Source organism: Gekko japonicus, unplaced genomic scaffold (genome assembly GCF_001447785.1).
Source record: "Gekko japonicus isolate JY-2015 unplaced genomic scaffold, Gekko_japonicus_V1.1 scaffold1039, whole genome shotgun sequence".
In the NCBI taxonomy this organism is placed as follows: Eukaryota; Metazoa; Chordata; class Lepidosauria; order Squamata; family Gekkonidae; genus Gekko; species Gekko japonicus.
Genome location: NW_015164218.1, coordinates 505,711 through 531,964, shown reverse-complemented (window position 1 = coordinate 531,964; position 26,254 = coordinate 505,711). Strand labels below are relative to the sequence as shown.

The following is a 26,254-nucleotide window of genomic DNA, read 5'->3' as shown; positions in this document are numbered from 1 at the left end:
TAAAAGCTCTTACCAGAGTGCATTTTCAATTTCACATGCAAGCCTTAAAACAAAACGAACCTCTCTGACTAATTATGCCATGTGTGAGTGCTCTTACTGTCGGGGGCTGTGAAAGAGAAACTGATGGTAAATTGAACCAGGTTGCGTTTGTGGTTCACACAGCTGTGTCCCCAAGTGGCCACCAGAGGGCACGCAGATCTCTCTGTTTCCCTCCCTCTCTCCCTCCTTCCCTGCCTCTCTCCCCCATTCCAAACCTTGCTCAGCTGAGCTTTGACAGTTCCTTGCTGCAGCCCCCAAATGCTGAATTTCCTGCCAGTCAAATTCTGCTACAGACCAAGAATCTTGTGGAATTCGCTGGTTCCTCACTATCAGGCTGGAGGCGACAACTGCTGAGAGAGGGGGTCAGGGAGCTGCGTGCCTAAAACTGCCAAGGAGATACAGCAGAGAAAGTTAGTGCCAAGAAAGAAAAAAAAGGAAATTAGGGATGCACCCTGAATCGCTGAAGATTTTGTGGGGAGCTGTTGTCTCATTCTGCTTGCTACAGGAGGAGGCTGTAGGAGCAGCAAGGGAAAGACCACAAACAGGTATCATTCGCACCTCCAGTGGTACTACCTTCTCATGAAACATATGTGTGCAAAGCATGTGTGGGTGAATGTCGGGATCTGTTGGACAGAAGGCATGCATTGGTAAGTGTAGCTGGAGGTGGGAGCAGGCATTTTTTTAGGGGGGGGGGGGGGCGCTAGAAGTGTGAGCATGAAAGAGAGGGGATTGTGAAGTGTGCAAGGGGCCATAGGCAGGTGCGCCTTGAAGTGCAGATGGGGATCAAATATGACAAAGCTGTTGGAGATAAAGATCATGCACAGTTCTTTGAGAGAACACATCTGCAGAAGTACTGAAATTAAGGAGCATGATTTGGTGTGGCTGCATCATTGCAAAATTTAATCTGTGCAGGCAGTCACTGTAACATTTAGTCTGTGCGCACAGATTAACTGGGTCTGTCAAAATAAAGGAACAGGCAAGTTCCTGTCAGAAAGGCAGCTGTTAGTTCTAACGTGCATTAATATCTGTATATTAACATTTCCATGTGCATGGAAATATGTTCAAAGTTTGATTCCACTAGCACTGTGTGTGTATCAGTTTTGGTATAGGTAGGTGCCTGCTGTCTCTGTGTGTGTGTGTGTGTGGTTATGGATACTTATAACATCCACATGCACACGAGTGCTAAATGCACATCAAAGTGACTATCTACTGGTGCACACAGCTTTGCGTATGTCAGTACACTAGTGTCCATACCCAGGTGTTGGTGTACTTGAGTCAGTACTGAATTAGTTTGTGATAGTTTTGTGACTTGCCAAGTTCAATCAGTGTTGTAGAGTGTGTGTGTTTTTTGTCCAGGTTGCATCAAATTGTAATCTGAACAGGCATTTACAAGACCAGTGTGCCATACTTAAATCATCTGCAGAAGTCCATTCAGATCAACTTTACCATGTAAATAACCATTTTAAACATGCATATGACTGTGAGAGTGTTCCCCAGAAGACAGGCTTTAGGGAGAAGAAAGCTGCTGTCGGAAACATACTCATCCTATTTGCTATTACATGCAACAGTCTCCTCGGGAAGGAAGGTGCTCGGTGAAAAAGGCTTCCTTGATTCTGAACAGAAGCCGGGTATACATTGCTCTGATTGGCTGACTGGGTAGGGGGCTTCTGACACCACAATCCACTTTCCCAAGTCCCTAGTAGCCCTTTTCCCACTTGTTAAAATTTAGGGTTTTTAAATAAGATACTCAACAAATGCAACATCAGCTAATAGTACTTATAAGTTTCTCTTGTAAAATGAGGAGAACCCACATGGAGCATGGGTGTGGGTGCACGCGTGCAAGATAGGGGACCCAGTCAGTGCTCAGTCATGGATAAGGAGATGTGAATATGTGTAGTAGGATTTCCAGCTTCAGATCAGCAAATTCCTGGAGATTTGGGGGTACAGGCTGGGAAGGTGGGTTTGGAGGAGAGGATGGACCTCAGTGGGATATGGAGTCTTGTGAGCAAAAATTCCACTTTGTGAGCTACTGGCATTAAAGTTGTGAGTGAGCAATTTGGCTACTGCATCAATCAGTTTGCTCTGGAGCCATTCTTCTTGAGCTTAGACAAAAATGTGTGAGCCGGAGGCTAAAAAACTGTGAGCTGGCTCACACTAACTCAGCTTAGAGGGAACACTGGTCCCAAGTCCCTATTGGTCCAGAGGCTCAGTCATACAATCCTTTGCATTCGACTTTGCATTTACTTGAGAAGGAATAGAGTTTAATCTTGCAAGCATAAGTGGTTTCCTGTATCAAGTAATAAGAAAGTCCACCCTCCAAAGCAGCCATTTTCTCCCAAGGGAACTGATTTGTGTTGTCTAGAGACAAGTTGTCGCTCTGAAGATCCCCAGGCTCTGCCTGGAGTTTGGCAGTTCTAGTGTGGAGAGAAGTATGTGGAGAGGGAGCCAAGGTTGCTTGACAAGACGAAAACTTATTGTCAGACCTCTGTTATTTTATGTATTTATTTATTGATTGATTGATTGATTTATACCCCGCCCTCCCAACGGCTCAGGGCGGCTTACATATGGCAAAGCCAGAGTAAAATACAATAAAACATATAATAAATTACATATTTAAAACACAATAAAACCATCCTATCACACGGTGCTGAACCTATATTTAATCTTCCAAGATGGGACAACCACCTAAATTTGATGGCCAGCTCTCTCTGCAACGCGGTCTCCTGCTATGCTGTTCTACCAGGCCGGGCCAGTCCCCCTTTAACAGGGCTGCTGATGGCACACTACCTCGTTGGTAGGATGGTGGCGGCAGCGGCTCCTACTCAAACGCCTGGCGGAAGAGCTCCGTCTTGCAGACCCTGCGGAACTGCATAAGGTCCCGCAGGGCCCGGATCTTATCTGGGAGCTCATTCCACCAGGTAGGAATGTTAAGGTATGTCTGTGTATGACTTCTGAGTGACTTGTGCTTATTTGGCAGAAAACGTAGGCACCCACTGTGGAGACTGTGCTTCTGTGTCAGGGCCAATCCTCTCAATAAGTCCTAATGTTTGCCCCTTTGTGTCAGACATGTGATGAGAGTTCTCTGTCTCCCAGATGCACATGAGCCTGATTCTGAAAGTATTTATGGCGTATAGGAGAGGAGAGGGAGGATAGATTGGATTTCTACCCCGCCCTTCAATACCCAAAGGTGTCTCAGAGCGGCTTACAAACTCCTTTCCCTTCACCTCCCCACAACAGACACCCTGTGAGGGAGGTGGGGCTGAGAGAACTCTGACAGAAACTGCCCTTTTTCAAGAACAGCTCTTGTCAGAACTATGGCTTGCCCAAGGTCATCCAGCCAGGTGCAAGTGGAGGAGTGGGGAATCAAACCCAGTTCTCCCAGATTAGAGTCCACACACTTAACCACTACACCAAACTGGACTTCAGCCGTCTCCCTCAGCGCCACTTTCATGCCCCAAGTGGGCCCTGAGGAAATACTCTTTGCTTGAGGGGAAAACTTACACGTAGCCATCAAGCGTCTATACAGGTAGATGTGAGTCTTGTGAAGTAACTGTGTGTATACTGAAAATGGTGGCAGGCCCATCTCCTCATATGTGGCATTTTGCATTTGTGGCCCAAGACTGCACAGCTCAAGCTGCTGTAAGGAAAATGTCAGTGGTGGTGAGATGCTGTGACCTAGCAATGGACCTCTCAAGTGAATGGTTTGTTTGTGGTGGACCTCCTGATGGCACCTGGTATTTTTGGCCACTGTGTGACAGAGTGTTGGACTAGATGGGCCAATGGCCTGATCCAACATTGGCGTCTCTTATGTTCTTATATGCAGAGTTTGAGGGTGGGATGAAGACTGGGAAATACCTGGGTTGGGAAATACCTGGAGATATGAGGAGTGGATCCTGAGGAGGGCGGGGTTTGGGGAGGGGAGGGACCTCAGCAGGGATATAATGCTGTAGAGTCCACCTTCCAGAACAGCCATTTTCTCCAGAGGAACTGATCTCTGTAACCTGGAGACCAGCTGTCATTCTGGGAGCTCTCCAGCCACCACCTGGAGACTGGCAACCCTAGTATGCATGGAATGCCCTCTCCCTTGAGGCTCACGAGGCACCTACCTTAACAATCCATTATGTTGTTTGTTTTGAAAATAAAATTTATTCGAAAACAACAACAACAATCCATTGTATGTCAGACCAAAGCATTTCTTTCTACGCAGGCTTTGAACTGAGAAGTCCCATTCGCTTTAGCTGTTTTTATGGTCTGCTTCTTGCCTAAGATTCGTTTTGTTGATACCATTTTAGGCCACTGGAAGTTTGTTTTATGTTCTGCTGGTTCTGGCTTGCTTTGATGTCGCTAGTTCTTATGCTGCTGAGTTTAGGATTTTGTTGTATTTTATTTTACTTTGAAGTCATTTCAGGCAGGTCTTTGCCTGCCTTTTCTTCTGAATAAATGAATGCAGATGCTTCTTTAGGTAAGAAGAGTGGGTTTTATACCCTGCCCTTCACTACTCAAAGGAGTCTCAGAGCGACTTACAATCTCCTTCCCTTCCTCTCCCCACAACAGACACCCTGTGAGGTAGGTGGGGCTGAGAGAGTTCTGAGAGAAGTGTGACTGGCCCATGGTCACCCAGCTGGCTTCATGTGGAGAAGAGGGGAATCAAACCCGGTTCTCCAGATTAGAGTCCGCTGCTCTTAACGACTACACCAAGATGGCTCTCATAATAGGGGGGCATGCACCAGTTTCTTGATTAGGAGGTGAATATGTAACAAACATTCAGGTATTTATGCATGTGACTGCAAGCATGGAATCTAGTGACTTGTGAATGCATCACTTAGTCCTTGACTCAGTGGTCTGCAGTGTGATGCTCATGGGTACCATCGCATCTGCTAGTGAGTTTACGGGTGCCAACTTGCTTCTTTCTCCAAACATCTTTCCCCAGAGCAGAGAGCTAGTGCCAGCTTGTCTTCATGTCAGAGGTGATTCAGAAGAACCCTGGAAGCATCACCCATGTTTGTGCGTGACAGTGGAAGCTCAAGTATTTGTGACAGGAGACCAGCTGTCCATATGCAGTACTCTATGAACGTTTGCGAATGGTGCAGCGAATGGTAGAAAAGCTCCAAGAGGACTTTTTTTGTGAAAAGATCTGTAGAAAAGCAGAAATAAGCAACAAAAACTGCCTCGTGGCACTTCGAAGACCAACAGATGAATTCTGGCACAAGCTTTTGTGGACTTTGTCAGTCGTTTGTGATTCTTGTCCTCGTGGCTGGCATATATATATATATTGGTGCGTGGGAGGGGGGGGGGGGGGGATTGTGAACAGTGGAGCTGAAGTGATCCTGAAATGCAAAGTAGTGGACATCAACGTTCCCTCTAAGCTGTGGGATCTTGTGAGCAAAAATTCTACTTTGTGAGCTATAGGCATTAAAGTTGTGAGTAAGCAATTTGACTACTGCATAGATTAGTCTGCTCTGGAGCCATCCTTCCTGAGCTAAGACAAAAATGTGTGAGCCAGAGGCTAGAAAACTGTGAGCTAGCTCACATTAACTCAGCTTAGAGGAAACATTGGTGGGCATGTGACTTCTGTATGCAGAACACAAAAATGTGTAAGATAAGTTAGGAGTCCCCAACCTTGTGGTCATTTTTGGAATCCTGAGAGCAGGCAATGGGCAGCACAACTGAATGGCTGCCATGGGGGATGGATCCACTCCAAGCATCCTTCTATGGCGGAGGCAGCTGTTTCAGCCTGGGACCACGGGTGCTCCCGGCAAGCACAAAGGTGATGCCTCCTGGGTTCTTCTAAAGCACCTCCTGGTCCACTGAAGTGAAGGCAAGCCAGTACTGGTCCTTTGTTCTGGGGAGAGATGGTTTGAGAAAGAAGCAAGTGGGTGCCAAGCAAGCACACTGGTGGGCACCATGACAGCATGGGTATCACATTGAGGACCACTGAGATAAGGACACAGTAGTAAGAACATAAGAGAAGCCACGTTGGATCAGGCCAGTGGCCCATCCAGTCCAACACTCTGTGTCACACAGTGGCCAAAAATACCAGGTCCCATCAGGAGGTCCACCAGTGGGGCCAGGACATTAGAAGCCTTTCCATTGTTGCCCCCCCAAGGACCAAATATAATGAACATCATTGCCCCAGAGAGTGATCTGTTTACAACAGTTGTTACTGGTGATTTGTTACTGAGTTGAATTCAACCACCTTTTCCACATTTGAAAAAGGAAGGGGTCCCCTTTGAAAACCCCAAAAGGCTATTCTGGGGATCATGGGACCTGCATGGCCTAAAGCCACGTGGGACAGGGACTGTAGTAAGAAGGAGAAGGGGATGAGATTGAGCCAAGAAACTGTCTTTCTGGCTATGCTGTACTGATTTAATTTGTGTAGGAGGAAAGAAAACTACCTTCCTGATATAGCTCAAACTGAACAGAATCAAATGTGCCAATACATACTGTTTCAGTAATTTCATATTGGAACCTCCCCCGTAAATGTTCGGCTTAGAGGTCAGCTGTAGAGTGTCCTGGAGGAATTAAATGTTCCCCCATTGGCTTTTGAGTTGTGCTAATTTGAGGGTGTGTCAGATTAAAGTCCGTTGATGCTCTTACAAAGGGATTGTCCTATGTAGAAAGCAGAAGGGGCAGCATTGGAAGATGATGGCAATGGAAGATAAAAGGCTAAACAAACCCCTGGTATTACAACGGACGTTGGTAGTTCCTGGGATAGTTTTGTCATTTGGGTTTATTACAGAGCCTAATCCCCAATAGGCTTTCCATGTACCCTCCTGGGGCAGGAAATGACCAGCCCTAATTTCCTGCTCCTGAGGAATTGAAGAGCCAGAGGAAAAAATAGCCTCCACATAGTGACACTGTAAGAATTCCCCGTAGTCTCTATGGTAAAGACCATTGAAGACAGCACACTTACTAAAAATCTGTAGATGATATGGTGCTCTTTTACTAGGGTGGGGGGGGGGGGGGGGGGGGCTGAAGTTCTCCCAGAATTACAACTCATCTCCAAACTACAGAGATCATTTCCTTTGTAGGAAATGGCAGCTTCCGAGGGTAGACTCTATGGTGTACCATAGAGAAACTGAAGTCCTAGACTGACACCACACATCCCAAGCTCCTTTCCCTCACCAAATTCAGCCCTCCCCAGGAACTACCCCCAAATCTCCAGGAATTTACCAAGCTGGAGTTGGTAATCCTACTGTCTCTTCCCAAGCCTCCCCTGCTGTAGAGAACTCTTAAGTTTCTTCCATGGAGATAGATCAAGATGGGTAGCCATGTTAGTCCCTCTGTAGCACTAGATAAGTGTAAGAGTCCAGCAGCACCTTAAAGATTAACAAAAATTGAGGCAGGGTATGAGCTCATACCCTGTCACAAATTTTGTTAGTCTTTAAGGTATCTGTTAAGCCTTATTTCACTGCTTCATTGAGTGGGTGCTTTAGTTTTAAGAAGGATTCCCAAGGTGCCAAGTCCAAGCTGTAGAACTTGGCTGTTGATAGGATATTGTGGAATCTACAATGTGGAGGGCAGCTGGAACCATGAAGAATATGTGTTCTGGTCCATAACTTTATGGATTTTGTGTCCATTGCAACAGAAAGTGAATTTACCTCATAATCTAGTCCAGGTTCATGTTTTGGGTGAGGTGGAAGTGGAATTTCTCAAGGGCCTCCATCCTGTGGCTCTAGATGATGAAGATGTCCGTTGATGTATTGCAGGCAGAGGGTATAGCTTATGGAAACTTCAAAATAATAATATCGTACTTGCCTCTTGGCTCTGAAAGAGTCACACATGATGAATCATCATCCATCTAATCATGGATTTTCACACGTTTTAAAGTTTTATTCATTAGAAGCGTAAAATTCTGCTTCATGAGACATTCGTGGGCGAAATTAACTTTAGTGGGTTCAAGAAATTAACTTTAGTGGGTTCAGCATAGGTTGATGGTTATTTTTTCATTAGTTCTTTTCAGATGCGTCACAGTTGATTCATGCGAATATTTCAGTCAGGGAAGCCTCAAGGAAAGCTTACTTCTGGCTGCATCAGCCTGTGCCAAAGGTGGCTTTTGGAATACCATCGCTAATCCACATTTTGGGTGGTTACCAGTGGCATGTCTTGAACATAATTATATAAAATTTTCTCCCATCCAAAGAAACCTTTATTTAAGTCATTTTTTAGTCCACCTTTGCCCCGCCAAGAACGCAAAACTCATTACAAGTGGAAGTATAAAATATAACCTTTAAAATAAAACTTCAAACCAAGCAACGATCTGGTCAGTCAGCATTGTTTTCCTGATCTGAAATTACCCCAGAGAACTGCTATTTTCCCTATTGGGGGAACTTGCTTGTAGTTATCAGTTCATGCCCGCTTCGGCGGGAGGGCGGGATAGAAATCTAACAAATAAATAAAACCGTGTAAAGAAAGAAATGTAAGCCAGGCTGGCTTTGCCTCCTATGGCAGCCATTTTGTGGCTGCGCCCACCAGCCTGTGTCAGAATTGCAAAGGTGCCCATAGGTTCAAAAAGGTTGGGGACACTTGTTATATGCTTTCCAAGGTTGCGGTCACACGCTCCAGTTGGTGCGGAGGGGAAGCGAGCCTATTTCCTTCAGAGGAATTTGACTTGCAGTTGTGAGATCACACATCCTTTGTAGCTGTGGGCTCAGCCCATCATTGCCCAATCAGACAGCACGTGGCCGAGTGGGGTTTTTTCCTCTTTTGTTTCCCATGCTCATAAACAAGGAATCACACCTCCATGCTGAGGGTTCCCCATGGAGTGTGCATTTATGCGCATACTGCTCAGCGAGGGGAGGGAAATGGCACCCAGTAAGGATAGAATAATCAGACCATCCCAACAGCATGACAGCATGCTTGAGCGATCAGACAGGGGAAAGTCCATCCGTGGCCCATTGGAACCAGTTAGAGCTGGACTTTCCCCAGTGTCTTTTACCTCCACTTCTGTGGCGGAGCAGCATGGATTGCCGACTACTGCGGGACCTTTCCCAGATGTTGCTACTGATCATGCCCTTTAGATCTGTCAGGCATTCGCAGCTGTGTCAGATCTAAAGGCACGTGTGATCGCAGCCCAAGTGAGGCAAACAGTGGCTCTCCAGGGCTACTTTCACGGATTAAGCCCTTTCTCCCTGCACTTTCTCCCTGCATGTCATTGTCCCTATCCCAACTAGGCCCATGCTTACTTAGGCTTGGATCCTATGAACAAGTTCTGAGACTTCTAGGCAGCCTCTGCCACAGAGTCTGCTTCCTCTTCCTCTTCCACTAGCACTTCCAGTCACAAAAGTGCTCATTGAAAACTGTTGAACTGGCACCAATGGAAATGCTATCAAAAGAGGAAGCAAGCCACGGTATGGAAATCCCCAGCACCTCTGACATTGAATGCCTGGTATGACAAAGTTTGGGATCAGTTTGCTATAGGGTTCCCAAATCGGGCCGGGGGGCGGGGATTCCCCCGCTTTGCCGGCCCGATTTCTGACGGGCCGAAAATCGGGCCCGGGGGAAACCCCACCCCCACATGTGCGTCACCCGGAAGTGACGTCACACGCTGGGGGCGGGGCCACGCTATTTGAGGGGAAAACGAAGAGTTTTCCCCTCAAATGGCTGCCATTTGAGGGGAAAACTCTTCATTTTCCCCTCAAATAGCGTGGCCCCGCCCCCAGCGTGCGACGTCACTTCCGAGTGACGCGCGCGCGCACGATCCCGACGTTGTCCGGGAGCCCCCCGCTCCCGGACAATTTATATTTGGCAACCCTAGTTTGCTATGTCTAAAATCATCGACTATTTACACCAAATTCAAACTGGTTCCCACAAAGTCTACTCTAAATTTGTATTAACCTGGGCCCCTTTTCTGCAATTTATGGCGGATAATGATTTCCTCCCCTCCACTATCAGTTTCCGTACATGGCTCCACCTATAATATGCCCTTTGGGTGACTCTACTGTTGAGACCTCTCCCGGTTAACGGAGTCACTATACTTTCATTCCTTATCTTCTAATATTAAATGACACACTCTCTTGGTGATGCTTAATTGGATTTATCTTTGGATATCGCATTATGTTTTATGATACCTTTTCCCACATGGATAATAGCTTTTGTGTCCTCAGAGTTTTAAAACGCTGCAGAATGTTATTTGTAACATGCCTATTCTTGTAACTCAGTGCTTCTGAAAATCTGAAAACTGATATAGCGTTCTTACTGATGTATGTACTATCTTAAGTTCAGTAAAATTTGGAAATCTAAGAAGAAGAGGAAGAAGAGGAGGAGGAGGAGGAAGCAGGTTCCATGGCAGAGGATGTCTAACACATGGAAGTAGTTCATGTTAGATTCACTGGTATGGTACAGCCAGAAATCTCTGTACATAGCAGAGTGCACCAGACTACACTCAGCAGTAGCTTTTTGGTACTGTTTGTGCTAGCAAAGTTACAGAGTTACATGGAGCCACTTGTCAGTTTTAAACTAATAAGAATCCTTTATTCAAGGAACTACAGTCTGGAGTACAGGCTGAGAGAAAGGAATAGAATCTAATCTAACTAGCTAGATGGATGTAGATGGGAAATGCCTGTCCTGCATCCATGGTGGCAAAGACGGAGAGCATGTGCTCTTTCTTTGTGTGTGAAAGAAGGTGTCAAGTGAGAAGGAAGGAAGGGTCTTGTCCCTAAGTGTAGCATTCTACTTCAAAGGATAGTATCAGATAGCAGCAAGGAAAGGATGCTCTGTGTGTGTCCTGACCTCCTCTATCTGTCTCTAAATCTATGGTGGTGTCTCTGAAGCCTGAGACAAGAGACAGTATACAGTCCTCTACTTCCAACAGATCATAGGATCCAAGGCTTAGGAATTAACTTCTCAGCATGGAACTCCCAGCATCTGTCTGATCAACAGGACCCATGGAGTCCACATGAAGGTAGGGTTGTCAGGTCCTCCCTGGCTACTGGCAGGGGATGGGGAGGTAGGGTTGCTGGATCCAGTTTGGGAAACTCCTGGAGATTTGGGGATGGAGGCTGGGCAGGGCAGGGATCTCAGTGGGGTAAAATGCTGGAAGTCCACCCTCCAAAGCATCCATTTTTTCCAAGGGGAGCTGACCTCTGTAGTCTCAAGATGAGCTGGAATTCCAGGGGGTCTTCAGATCCCACCTGGAGGCTGGCAAACCTACAATGGAGGACATGAGGATGTTGTAATGTGTGAATCAGAAGTTCAGCCTAACCTACCCATAGGGTTGCTATGAGGATATGGTAAAGAAAGAACAATATGTGCTGTTGCTTGTAATGACTTGTACAACATGGGTTTACTCACCTAAGAAGTGTTCTGTTGGGCTCTGGAGCACTTTGAGTAGGGAGGAGGGGCTTCCAGCTTCCCTAATCCCCCCCCCAGTTTTTGCCAACAGAAATGTTTGGAAGAAGAATGGGATTAAAGTGTGATACGATATACTTCAAGTCTTCCGTCTGCACTTTTCTTATTATCAGTAGTATGTGCAGGGGTCGTTTCGTAGAAAAAGAGCTAGGGGAACTCATTAGCATAACTCATTAGCATATGCCACACTCCCTGACATCAGGGGCCCGGCGGTGGACCTGCAAGGCCGGCAGGAGTGCGAGGAAGCCCCGCGAAGGCCCTCCCTGGCCCCAGGCAGGCAGGGGTGGGGAGAGGCGGGGAGGAAGCAACTTACCCTCCCTCTTCTCCTGCCTCCTCCTGGCTGAATGAGGGCTGGAAGCGGGGCGGACGGAAGCAGGGGGCGGGGCTTCGTCATGTGCCCCGCACCTCACCCAGGGGGAACTGCAATCCCCCGTGAACCCCCCCGAATCGACCTCTGAGTATGTGGGTACCAAATTATAGCTTTCTAGCTAATACAGGAGCAGTTTATCCATTTCATGCCATCCTTTGGGTCCCCATCTTTTGAGAGAGTGATGTACTTGGGCCTCATTTGGACATGCTTCTGGTAATCACAGTGTCTTGGACTACATGTGTACCAAATTCCTGGGCTCTAGTACAGCAGGATGTACCTGAACCGTTTCAATGCCCCCACTCAGTCAGTGAGTCAGCAAGGCTCAAACATCTTTGTATACACAGAATGCAGATTCTCTGGAGCAAGCAGAACTTTGCAAGCCCCAAAGCCATTTTAAAGCAACCCAGGCTTGTCCAGATCTTCTGCCTCCAATCCAATCTCAGCTGGAAAACTGTGTAAACAGGAAAAGTCAGCAGTGCCTGTCCAGCAGGAAGGAGTCTTGCGGTCCTTTCAGAGCTTGGCTTCTTTCATTTTCTTTCTTCTTTTAATCACGATTTAATATTTTCACGCTAGGAAAATGGCAGGGGAAGCAGCCAAACCGAAGAGGTTGGTTAAACCTAACAGCCCACTCGGCTTGAATAAACCATGCGCAATTCAGGGCAGTTGCCTAACTGCACATTTTGGAGGGTGCATGGCTGCCTCCCACTCATGTGTACAACCACCCCCCCAAGTAAAATCTAGTCAAAGAAATATACAGCGGGACATCATCACATGCAGTATTTCTTTGCCTCCTACATGTAGCTGCCAATGAACTGTAGCATGAATGTGATGTCACATCATGCATTTCTTTTACTAATAGGGTTGCCAACTCCAGGTTGGGGAATTCCTGGATATTTAGGGGTGGAGCCTGGGGAAGGTTGGATTCCAGGAGGGACTGCAGTGGAGTATAATGTCAGCCTGCAATGTGGTCATTTTATTCAGGGGAACTGATCTCTGTCGTCTGGAGTGCAGTGGTAATTCCAGGAGATCTCCAGGCCCCACCTGGAGATTTGCAACACTCTTTACTAAACTTTCCTGAGAACCAGACTGGAAGTTCTGAATGAGACAAGTCAGGACACAGGTGCCTGACCCAATTCACTGGCACACATAATAATTTGCAGGGCTTTTTTTGTAGAAAAAGCCCAGCAGGAACTCATTAGTATAATAAGCCATACCCAACAGCAGAAACTCATTAGCATATTAGGTCACACCTCTGATAGTACAGCTCATTAGCATATTAGGCCATACCCCATGTTACCAGAAGTGTGGTCATCCAGCCACACCCACCTTTTGCTTCTTATTCTGTTTACCTTGTTGTCAAAACCCAGGGGTTTTTTTGTAGCAGGAACTCCTTTGCATGTTAGGCCACACACCCCTAATGTAGCCAATTTCAATGAGTTTCTGCTGTTGGGTGTGGCCTGTTATGCTAATGAGCTCCTGCTGGGCGTGGCCAACTCAGGAGCCAGCTGGAACTCCGTTCCTGTGCGTTCCTGCCCAAAAATAGCCCTGATTGTATAAAGTGTGTTTACTTACCTAAAAAGGGCTCCGTTGGGCTTCAGAGTGCTGTGAGGCGGGAGGAGATTCCAGCTTCTCTACTGCACTGTTTTAGCCAGCAGAAAGTGCTTCTCTACTATATTGTTTGCCCTTTTCCCTGGCTCCAACATCCTCCAACATCCTCCCCCCTCTTTGCAGCTATTTCTGTTGGCAAAATGAGGCAGTGGGGAAGGTGGAAGACCCTCACCCACCGAAATAGTGCTCGGGAGTTTAACACAGGTTTTTTTAAGCAAGTAAGTTGACTTCCCACTTCGGTGGGAAGGTAACAGCATTCCGTGCGCCTTGGTGTTTAGTCATGCCGGCCACATGACCACGGAAACGTCTTTGGACAGCGCTGGCTCTTCGGCTTTGAAACGGAGATGAGCACCGCAACCCTAGAGTCGGATACGACTGGCTTTCGATCAAGGGAACCTTTACCTAAGTTGACTTTATAGGAGTCATTCATGATTGACAGCAAGTCGGATTGGGAACCCTTGTCACTTGTAACTAGCTTTGTCAAGTTTAGCTTGGGAAACTCCTGGAGATTTGGAGGCGGAGCCTGAGAGGGCAGAGTTTGGAGACAGGAAGGATCTTAGTGGGGGCTGATTCCGTAGAAATTGACGTTTCCTCCATGGCAACTGATCTCTGATCAGCTGTAATTTAGGGACAGCCCCATAACTCACTTGAAGGATGAAAAACCTACTGGTAGCTCCTAGTTTGGCTCAAGTGATACACAAAGGAGAGGGAACTCTGTGTTGCCCTGTTTTTGGTCCTGCGACTGAGGATGCTGAGTCAGGTTATGCATAGTTTGCAAGGGCAGCAAACAAGAAGGCAGGAACTAGATTTCCACCGGCGTTTGTTATCTGGCTACACAGTCCCTGCAAAAGATCCATTTTCATCTGACTTAGAAGCAGACCAGGTGACCGCCTCAGTGCTAAGAATTCTCTCTGCTTCCTGCTTTAAAATTTTGACTTTTCATTTTGTTTCAATTATTCATATAAACTGAAGTTTCCATAATCTGTAACTGACTGTTAAAAATCTGGTTCATTTATTTAGTCGTCAAAGGGCAGATCTTTATTGACCAAATTGTGCCAGATTTGTACACAAATTAAGCATTGGAATCATGTGGAAGGTCTTTTTAAAAGGTTATAGAATAGGCTCTGGAAAAACACTTGTGTTGCTTTGAGAGACAGGTAGGTGGGAACAAATAGAAGAGGGCAAAATTGGAAATGGGGTGGGTGTTTTGTTTTTGGGTTTTTTGGAGGAGGGGATGTTGATAACAGTGGAAGAATAAGGGCAGAACATTGGCAAGGATGAAGGAGCCGTAAGAAATATGATTCAATTATAGTTGGGTTATGATGCAGTCCTATGCATGTTTAAGGTAAAGGTAAAGGTTCCCTTGCTCGAAAGCCAGTCGAATCCGACTCTAGGGTTGCGGTGCTCATCTCCATTTCAAAGCCGAAGAGCCAGCGCTGTCCGAAGACGTTTCCGTGGTCATGTGGCCGGCATGACTAAACACCAAGGCGCACGGAACGCTGTTACCTTCCCACTGAAGTGGTACCTATTTATCTACTTGCAATTTCTTACCCAAAAAGTAAATCCCACTCTATTCAATGGGACTGTAGCCATAGGGTTGGATCCAGCCAACCTTTTCACACTGTCGTGCCCAATTCTCCTCCTTACTACTGTCTCACCTGGCTTTTGTAAATGCAGGTTCCATGATGCCCAGCATACATATTGGGGGGGACCCCCTTTTTAAAAGGGCATAACTCTGCTTCGGATAGCACTAAATATCACCTTCTGTATTATGACATGACGACATCCTAACCGATGTCAGCTTATTCCTGTGGAACGGAAAATGCAAATATAAATATGAAAAATTTGGTATGGTATATATTTGAAGGTGCAAAGAACCTCTCATATTGTGAGGTCCTAAGCTATAGCTAGGAGCTGCGGTGGCTCAAGTAGTTAAGACGCTGAACTGCAGGCTCTGGAAGGTCAGTAGTTCAGCAGTTCGAGACCCAGGTGCCGCGTGATGGAGTGAGCTCCCATCTCTAGTTCCAGCTCCTGCCAACCTAGCAGTTCGAAAGCAAGAAATTGCAAGTAGATAAATAGGTACCACTTCGGTGGGAAGGTAACAGCGTTCCGTGCGCCTTGGTGTTTAGTCATGCCGGCCACATGACCACGGAAACGTCTTCAGACAGCGCTGGCTCTTCGGCTTTGAAACGGAGATGAGCACCGCAACCCTAGAGTCGGATTCGACTGGCTTTCGAGCAAGGGAACCTTTACTTTTACCTTTAAGCTATAGCTTGCCTGGTCTATGCCTAAATCCAGCCCTGCCTGCTTTCTTTTCTCTGTACCTGTGTTTTTTTCATTGTTGTGAAAAATAGTAGCTTATGTGGTGATTATTCTGCATTCGGTAAAAGGCACGGTGGAAAGGTTAACCCACGGTCATTATACAGTCTGGAGGCCCCAGATGCTGCTGCTGTTAGAAATTTTAAAAGACATGAGACCTCACCAGAGGTTTCCAGTGTCTCATCTCATTTGGTCCATCAGCACCTGATATTTGTATCGTCCTTCAAGGTCTCTGTCTTTAGAGGAATTCTAATGCCGTCTGTGAGAGAAAAACAAAACTGTCCTCCGCTCTTAAGGGGATGCGAAATGTTGGGCTTACTCTCATTAGCCTTGCTCTGACTAAAATCCTTAAAGCAAGGAGGCCTTTATTTCTGCATGCCTGCTGCTTTCTATCTACAAGGTGATGAAGTTTTTGAATCATGGGATGATTAGAGAAGAAAGGAATCCAGGAAAGGGGAAATTTGAATGTTGTGTAGAATAATATTGATCCGCTTGAAGCAGAGTATTTTACAAATTCCACGCGTCTATAGGCATGCAGTGCAAAAGAAGAATCAGCTTTGCAGAATAGAATCCAGATAAATTAGTATTTCTTTTTAATTAAAAGTCCCTCACAGTTCCAGAAAATGTCCTGTAAACATTTCTAGGCCACTCACATCCCTCCATCCTCTTCTAGCACCCTTTCTTTGTTACAAAAAATGATCTAAGGCCGGATATTGCGGGGAGAGGCATGGCTAATTGCCCCGGCGCAGTTTGATGCACGATTACGCGATCAGACGCACCGCCGGCACACCACGGGTCCTTCCCTCGGCGCAGGTGGGTAAACGAGGGACCAGAGGGGAATGCCGCGCGCCAGCGCGATCACACCACGGGCGTCTGGAGGCAGCCCGTGGCAAACGTTTACTAGTATCTTGGAGGTACTAGTTTTTTAAGGGTAAGCCACGGGTGCACTCCACTTCCCAGATTTTGGGGCGTAATCACGCCCGGATAATCCGCCCACCATCCGTGCCTCTCCCGCGGCAACTTTGCTGTGTGACCGGGGCCTAAATACCCCAGATCCCAGAAGCAGAATAACTAATGCCTGGATTACTGGGGACTGGAGGCAAAGCAAGGCTTCAATCCTCGCTTCGGACGTTGTGCCTGTTGAGGGTCAGTGGAGTTCCTGGCTGGCTGAGCCCCGCCAACAGGTGGCTGTGCCAAGTGCAGCCACTTTTGACTGTTTTGAGTTCCGCAAAAACTGCTTCTGGTAGGGGGTGAGGAACATCAATCTATCCCAGAGGAGTAGAAAGGGTTAGGGATTTAACTGGCACCCCCTGGAAAAAATCCTGGCTATGGGGCTGGCTAAAGGTAGAAGAAGTGAACTTCCCTGTAGCCAGAATGAAGTGTGTGGTGAACACACCTGCAGGAGCCAACCTGGGTAATTCAGTTAACATAAATCCTATTTAAACTTTCCTGCTACTTTATTCTTAAAGTCACGTTAGTCCTATTACATCGTGTGTGTGTGTGTGTGTGTGTGTGTGTGTGTGCGCGCGTAGAAAGCCACTCTGGTGTAGTGGTTAAGAGCAGTGGACTCTAATCTGGAGAACTAGATTCGATTCCCCACTCTTCCACATGAAGCCAGTTGGGTGACCTTGGGGCAGTCATAGTTCTCTCAGCCCAAAAAGCAAACCTAGCTGGCCACAAAAAGAGCTAGAGTTTCAGGCTGCCAGACAATCTTTGGATCTCCTGTCTATACTACACCCACTGCCATACGAGAATTATTGTTATTTATAGATGTATGTGTATGCACTTTCCTACTGGATTTTGCCAGTTCACACAGTAAAATCCAGTTGGAAAGTGTGCTAAAAGTGGATCAAAAGTGGATTATTTAGTGTGTGTGACCACAGCCAATTGCCTTCTGAACCGACATCTGAGTAAGAATTCTATGTACCTCAGAAGTTGGCACTTCTAGTGCTCTGAGCAGAGATTCACGCAGTAAAGCCCATGAGTGACTCATTTGGCCTGTGTTTTTGTAGGCCTAGCAATGTCACTGCAATTTGGATCTGCTATCGTCAATTTCCCTTCTAGCATCAGGGTCTGTTCTTCCTCCCACAAAAAAGCAAGTGCTTGAGGCCCATTTCCTATCATCACCACCACCAAGACAAGCCCTTGCTCCTCGACATCTGTTCAAAACATCTGGATTCCCAGGCTCCTCCCACAAGCCACAAGCTAAATGCAGTCTTGGGGAGGAAGCCAAGCTAGAATGAATACATGCCATTGGTAACCTTTATGAGTAGCTCTGGTTTCAGACAGGGAACCCCAGAATAACATGTATGGTAGATGAAATATTTCCAACATTCAGGTGCTGGTTTCATGTTAGGGCAGGCAAACTACTGAGTTAGACCAGAGGTGGGAATCCCCCTGATATATAAGTTAAGCCGGTGCCATGGATGAGTTTTAAGCAAGCTCATATCACGCAAAACTTCTAGTTTGGCTCTCGGTCATGTTTCGTAGACTTCCAGGAGGGACCTGGGGATCTTCTGGAATTACAGTCGAGCTCCAAATGACAGAGATCAGTTCCCATAAAAGAAAATGGTCACTTTGGAGGGTGGACATTTAACTTATATGGAAAACTCCTGGCAGGCCTCTGCCCTGGAGGGTCACCGGTAGGGTTGCCAACAGGCCTGGAGAAAAATGTCCCGTTAGCAGAGGTTTAACGTGTAGGAATGGGCAACTGAAGCTTTTCGTGGCCTGGAGGTAAATAGCATCACCCGGTGAATAGCATTCCGTTAAGCCTTTACGAAAAGGGAAGGACATTCTCTCTCTCTCTCCAGGCAGCTGGAAGCCCTGGCTACTGGTGGCAAAGAACAGGCAGAGCCAAGCCCAGCCAGTTCCGCTAGCCCCTCCAGGACCACTTGGTTGAGGTCCTTCGCAGCACTGGAGGTGGGGGGGTCAGCTCACCAAATTCCTCCTCCCATAAGCTGGCAGCAGTGTGGAAGGAGAACAATGCTCATTGTTGGTATTGCTGATCTGAGCGCACCAAGAATGCAGACTCATAGCACCGCTATTTCGACTTCCCTGTCTGCCCCTGGTGGTCTCCCACTTATGGTTTTCTTGCTATTATTCATAACGTGTGTTTAAAATGCCAGATGAGAGCCAGAGCACATGATATGGCTATGGGGGTGGATCCAACCAGCTTTTTTTGGCTGATGAAAAAGAAGGGGGGGAGTCCCCTCTGACCACCCAAAAAGGAGAGGCTGGCAATTGCAGCGCTGGCAAGGACAAAAACATCATGTCGTATGAGGGCTGTATTTGTTCACTTCAGTTATACCCTGCCTTTCTCCCCAGTGCGGGCCCAAAGCAAAGCACGTCACTCTCCTTGCATCCATTTTATCCTCACAACAAACCTTGTGAGGTAGGTTAGGTTGAGGCGGTGTAACTGGCCCAAGGGTGACCAGAAGAAAAAGAAAGGTTAGTTTTTATACTCCACTTTTCTCTACCCTTACGAGTCTCAAAGTGGCTTACAATCCCTTCTCTTCCTCTCCGCACAACGGGCACCTTGTGAGGTAGATGGGGCTGAGAGAGTTCTGAGAGAACTGTGACTGGCCCAAGGTCACCCAGCAGGCCTCATGAGTCTCAAAGCAGCTTACAGTCACCTTCCCTTCCTTTCCCCACAACAGGCACCTTGTAAGACAGGTGGGGCTAAAAGAGTTCTGAGAGAACTGTGTCTGGCCCAAGGTCACCCAGCAGGCCTCATGTGTCTCAAAGCAGCTTACAGTCACCTTCCCTTCCTTTCCCCACAACAGGCACCTTGTAAGGCAGGTGGGGCTGAAAGAGTTCTGAGAGAACTGTGACTGGCCCAAGGTCACCCAGCTGGCCGCATGTGTCTCAAAGCAGTTTACGGTCGCATTCCCTTCCTCTCCCCACAACAGGCACCTTGTAAGGCAGGTGGGGCTGAAAGAGTTCTGAGAGAACTGTGACTGGCCCAAGGCTTCATGTGGAGGAGTGGGGAATGAAACTCGGTTCTCCAGATTAGAGTCCGCCACTCTTAACCACCACACCATGCTGGAGTCTGCTGCTTTAACTACTACACCACCCAGCAAGCTTCCATGGCAGACAGAGAATTCAAACCTGGATCTCCCAAAGCCTGGTCCGGCACTAACCACTGTGGCTCACTTACTGTAGTAAGGAGGAGAATTGGACAAGATTTAGTGAAAATAATCTGGCTGGATCCAACCCACACAGTTTAGCCCTATGCTCTCTGAGCATCCTGTGAGCATCCAGACAGAATGAATCTTCCTTCCTTCAGATCCTCTCCTCTGCGGGATAGAAGAAAGGCAAGGAATGAAGACGAAGAAAAGGAGTAGGTTTTTATACCCCACTTTTCTCTACCATCAGGAATCTCAAAACTGGTTACAATCGGCTTCCCTTCCTCTCCCCGCAACAGGCACCTTGTGAGGTAGGTGGGGCTGAGAGAGTTCTGAGGGAACTGTGACTGGCCCAAGGTCACCTAGCAGGCTTCATGTGGAGAAGAGGGGAATCAAACCTCGATCTCCAGATTAGAGTCCGCCACTCTTAACCACTACACCATGCTGGCTGGCTGGTTGTTCTCCAAGGAATGGTTGATTTGGTTTAGAACTATCCCCATCTATTAATAGATCAATATGTGTAGACTGGGTGACTTGCCCAATGGTGTGGAGTGCTTAGTTTCTCAAAGGACAGATACCTAGCCAGTTATCATTGATGGGTGGGGAACAGATGCAAGGGAGGGGCCGTGGCTCAGTGGCAGAGCATCTGCTTGGCATGCAGAAGGTCCAGGTTTCAATCCCTCTGGTTGAAAGGACCAGTAAGTGGGTGATGTGAAAGACCTGTACTTGAGACTGTGGAAAGACTCTGCCAGTCTGAGTAGACAATACTGACCCTGGCGGTCTGATTCAGTATAATGCAGCCTCACATGCTCGTTTGCAAAGAGCCATCTGCACTTGTTCATTGGCCTTATGGCCTGCATTGTTGTTTTGTGCCAAGGAAAAAGCTTTGGCGCTGAAAACAAGCTCATATTTAGTGCTGTTTATGTACATTTCATGTCAATAAAAAGCTATGAAAAACTCTGTGCCAAGATCCACATCTGGTAAATTATTGTTTTGTTATGAATCATCTGTATGGTGCATTTTAGTATACAGGGCACTTTCCAGCTACTAATTATCGTTTCCACGGGTGAAAAAAGTGAGGAGAAGGGATGTCTTTTGACCACCAAGAAAGGCTTTGCTGGGGATCGTGAGCCCTTCCTGGATAAAATGTGGGATGAGAGGAGTAGAAAGAAGAGGAATTTACGTGAGGGAGAGAAAGTTGGCTGGATGAATTGAACCAAATGTGTTTAACTTGCAAAAGAATTTGTAGTCTTCTGGAACACATGGTCTATCAAGGTCGGTCTTGTCTACTTAGATTGGGAGTGGCCTTCCAGGAATCTCAGGCTAAGAGGTCTTTTGTCTTTCCTGTCACCTACTGTGTAAAGTGCCATCAAGTCACAGCTGACTTATGGTGATCCTGTGGCATTTTCAAGACAGGAGACATTCAAAGGTGGTTTGCCATTGCCTGTCTCTGTGTCATGACCCTGGTATTCCTTGGAGGTCTCCCATCCAAATACTAGCTAGGGCTGACCCTGGTTAACTTCTGAGATCTGACATGATCAGGCTAGCCTGGGCTATCCAGGTCAGAGTATCCCCTACTACATGATCCTTTTAACCGGAAATGCCAGGGATTGAATCTGGGACCTTCAGCATGCAAAGCAATTGCTTGCTCTACCGCTGAGCCACAGCCCCTCCCCATACCAGAGCATAGAACCCCTTCTTGATTGTAAAGTAAAGGTAAAGGTTCCCTTGCTCGAACACCAGTCAAGTCCGACTCTAGGGTTGCGGTGCTCATCTCCGTTTCAAAGCCGAAGAGCCAGCGCTGTCCGAAGACGTTTCCGTGGTCATGTGGCCAGCATGACTAAACACCAAGGCGCACGGTACGCTGTTACCTTCCCACCAAAGTGGTACCTATTTATCTACTTGCAATGTCTTGATTGTAGGGCATGATAATTGTCTGAGGTTATCATGTTATATAGATGGGCAATGGAGACTGAGATATTGCCCAAAGCACCGCAAAGAGGCAGAGATAACGTCATGTCCGCAGCTGACTCAGTTCTATATTTACAACTGTATGTAAAGCTTCTGTTTTGGAGCCAAGAGGGACACTGGAGGAAAACTGCTGAAGTCAGTCACGGTACCTTGGCAACCTACATTAGTTTTGAACTTGGGTTTCATCTCTGAACCGAATCTACTGCCTGGGGCCATAGTCCCAGTGCCAAAATCTTCTTTTCCACAAGTAAGCATGTAGAAATCCTTGCCCATTCTTGTGTATGTGTAGTCCACTGCTGCATTTGAGGATCTGTTGGCTGGGAATACAATGCTAATGTAAGAAGGAGACCAGAATCTCTGTAAACTGGTTAAAACTATGCTCAGTGAAACATCAAAAAGCAAAGCATCTGCCCTGACCTGGATAGCCCGGGCAAGCCCAGTCGTGTCAGATATCAGAAACTAAGCAGGGTTGACTTTGGCAAGTACTTGAATGGGAGACATCCTTGGAATACCAGCAGTCGGGAGGCGGGGGCAGGCTTTATTCAGCCACCTCTCTGAATATCCTCCAGGCCCCCAGTAGGGGTCAGTCACCAGAGGTCACCATGACTTCCAAGTGCGCGTGCATGCACACGCACGCGAGCGCACACGCACACAAAAAGTACACCCACCCACCAGTGTTCCCTCTAAGCCGAGTTAGTGTGAGCTAGATCACAGTTTTTTTAGCCTCCACTTCACACATTTTTGTCTTAGCTCAGGAAGGATGGCTCCAGAGGAAATTAATTTATGCAGCAGCCAAATTGCTCGCTCACAACTTTAATGCCAGTAGCTCACAAAGTAGAATTTTTGCTCACAAGACTCCAGAGCTTAGAGGGAGCATTGCCACACACACACAGCCCCCAAAGCAAACTGTCCTTTCTGGAATGATTGGGCATTGAGGATGCAGTTCCTCCACAAATCCAGTGTGGTTTCCATTAGCTAGGGTTACCTGCTCTGGGGTTGGGAAATATCTGGAGATTTTGGGGGTGGATCCTGAGAAGGGTGGGTTACCTGGAGGTTTTGGAGGTGGATCCTGAGAAGGGTGGGGTTTTGGTAGAGAAGGTACTTGAGTGGGGTCTAATGCCGTAGAGTCCACATTCCAAAGTGGCCATTTCCTCCAGGTGAACTGATCTCTGTTGCCTGGGAGATCAGTTGTAATACTGTTGTTCAATCCACCCTGGCCTGGACTAGCAGGAAGGAACACACTAGCAGCCTCAGGATTTCATCCCACTCCAGACCTTTGCATCCCCAAAGCAAGAAGATCACTTCATAGTTTGAGAACCTCTATACCAGGGGTGTCAAACATGTGGCCTGGGGGCCACATCAGGCCCCTGGAGGGCTTCTATCAGGCCTGCAATGAAACTGGCTATCTTCTGCTTCTTCTTCCAGTTCTGCTGCTGCTGCTGCATCATTGTAGGTTTGCAGCTTACAGATACACACCTGAACAGCATACTCAAGATTGCAACAGCACAGACATTTCGATGCGATAATTCAGAGCAAGAGGTGTCAGTTATCAGACACTGTTAAATAAACAAAATAATTCAAGAGTGCTAATGTTTTAAGCATGTTTTTTTATTTTAAGTTAAAAAAAAAACCTTTGTGTTTGTGTCCTTTATACAGTTTATATCTCCGCTACCTGGCATTACATTTTATGACACACATGGCCCAGCCCAACAAGGTCTCAATTATGTCAAATCTGGCCCTCATAACAAATGAGTTCGACACCCCTGCTCTATACTATCGCAGTGGCTCAGAGGTTAAGACACTGAAGCTGCAGACTAGAAGGTCTGTAGCTTGGCAGTTCAAGACCCTCGTGCTGCGTGACAAAATGAGCTCCCGTCTCTGGCCCCAGCTCCTGCCAACCTAGCAGTTTGAAAGCAAGAAATTGCAAGTAGATAAATAGATACCATTTCAGTGGGAAGGTAACAATATTCCATGTGCCTCGGCGTTTAGTCATGCTGGCCAAAAGACCATGGAAATGTCTTTGGGCCAATGTTCCCTCTAAGCTGTGGAGCCTTGTGAGCAAAAATTCTGCTTTGTGAATTACTGGTTTTAAAGTTGCGAGCCAGCGATTTGGCTACTGCATAAATCAGTTTGCTCTGGAGCCCTCCTTCCTGAACTAAGACAAAAATCTGTGGGCTGGAGGCTAAAAAATTGTGAGCTAGCTCCCTCAGCTTAGAGGGAACAGTGCTTTGGACAGCGCTGGCTCTTCGGCTTGGAAATGGAGATAAGCACCACCCCCTAGAGTCAGATTCAACCAGTTTTCGAGCAAGGGAAACCTTTACCTTTATACTATGGCTTGGCATCACCTGAAGATTTCTGCATGCGGTAGACCCCTTGAACAAAAAAAAATCACAATAGCCCTTTGCACTGTTAAGTGTAAAATATCCTGAGCCATTTTTCCCCACTTGCACAAGACTTGCAAGCCATTTCTGGTCACTATAAGATGTAAGGAAGAAAGTGTTAGGTCTTCCACAAGACCTTGTACACGTGGAACTGCACTAACTTGCATTTAGATTTCTGCTTGAACATCACTGGATCCAAGCCGATGGTTTCTTTCCATGTGTATACATGTGTGCTGCCATTTAAGTATGAAGCAACCCTCAACTTTCCACAGGGTTACAGTCTCATGGTCCTTTTAAAAAATCATTGGCTCACAATTATAGGTTTTAGAGGATCATTAGGTCGTAATGCTGTTTTCCCCCTGAACTGTGTAACCTGTGCCATATAATCAACACAAAATTCCAGGAATGTGTAAGGAAAATAGATTAAATATAGGGAGAGTCATGGGTTAGATTTCAACAGTATTTAACGGAACTTTCCTGGTTTTATCCTTCCATAGTTCCCCCCCCCTTTCCTTCTCTTCCCCCTTCCTTTCAAGTTGTCTATCTTTGGCTGCAATCCTAAACACACTTACGTGGGAGAAAATCTGAACGAATTCAGTGGGTTGGATCCAGGGCTTTTTTTTTAATTTTTGGAGGAGTAGTAGTGCCAGAATTCTCAAGAGGGAAACGACATTTTCAATCTGTATACTGAAAACTCATAAACTTTTAAACATTTTTAAAATAAATTTGTCGAAGAGCTTCTGGAACTCTGTTCCGGCATGTTCCCCCAGAAATAAAGCCCTGGTTGGATCAAACTGGCATTTCTACGGGTGACAAAAGGAGGATGGGTTCCTTTCAACCACCCAAAAAAGGCTGTTCTGGGGACCTTAGGATCTGCATGAACAAAAGCCATATGTGATGGGGGCTGTAATAAGGAAGGGAATTGGGTAAGACCAAGTGAAAAAGTTGGCTAGATTCAACCTGGTAATAGAATTTACTTTCTCATTAAACTCAATAGGACATACTTTTGAGCAAACACTTCTGAGAATTGTGCTGCATGTTGGTTTCAGCCTCATTATGAGAGCCCAAATTTGTATCATCCGCTTAAGAACACCATTGCTAAATCCTCTTCTCGTATTTGTCGTCTCCTTCATACTTGTACTTTTGCCAAGATCAAGAAAAGAAGCAATTAAGTTCAAACTCCCAGGAGGTAACAGAGGACCATGCTATGTGTGATGCTGGGGTCCCATGATTAGAAATCCAAACATCTTATATGGCCCAAAATAGCAGTTCATGGAGGACCACAGTCTGGATCAGGGCCATGGGAAAGGGAAGCTTAAACTCTTCCCTCCTGGGTGGTTTCTCTGGTGGCTTAGAGAGAGAAAAAGACAGGTGCTTTTATTGTACCTGTCTTTTTTCCCAGTGGGGCTTAAAGCCCTAGCAGAAGAAATAGCTGCCTTTATTATGCCTGTTTTTTTTCCAAAGGGGCTCTGAACAGCAAGAGTGGGAGACCATTCTAGCCTAGAAGGAAAGTTAACTCTCTCTTTCTCCTACAGCCCTGATCCAGTTTCCCCCCACCAATGGCTGCTTGTTTTCGAATGAGAGGGTGTTCCAACCATAGAACTTCCGAGTCATGTATATTTGGCCCTTAGATTAAACATTACTAAGAACTTCCTACCTGCTGCAAGAGCAATTCAGCGCTTGAAACAAACTGCATCATATGGGTGCAGAATCTACTTCCTTAGTAGTTCTGAAGAAAATTAGGATTTCTGTGCTCACTCAAACCTACAACAAACTGTATAGCAGACATCACAAATTCCTCTCTAGCCAAAGGAATACAGCTCAGTTCCACCTTCTTAGATGCAACCACTTATCCCCACTGACAGCCAGTGAAGCATAGTAGGTAGAATATTGAACCATGATTGGAAAAACATTGCTTCAAATCCCCACTCCAGTCCTCCATGAAATTCACTGGATGTCTCGACCTAACCTACCTCGCAGGGTTGTTGTGAGGCTAAAATGGAAAAACCCATGTACCCTGCCCTGAGTTCCTTGCAGAATAGAAGATCCAATAGGTTGTCTTGGCGGGAGTGGCTTCCTTCTGGACAAATAAA

At 46.6% G+C, this 26,254-nt stretch overlaps 1 protein-coding gene across 1 annotated transcript in view; it reads left to right on the top strand.

Moving 5' to 3' along the window:
• The first annotated feature begins 371 nt into the window (after positions 1 to 371).
• Positions 372 to 26,254, top strand: part of PLXDC1 (plexin domain containing 1) — a 93,240-nt gene continuing 67,357 nt past the window's right edge. The window contains exon 1 of the mRNA XM_015408516.1: positions 372 to 584. Coding sequence (XP_015264002.1) covers positions 485 to 584 — 100 coding nt within the window. The 5' untranslated portion in view covers positions 372 to 484. The remainder of the gene's footprint in view (positions 585 to 26,254) is intronic.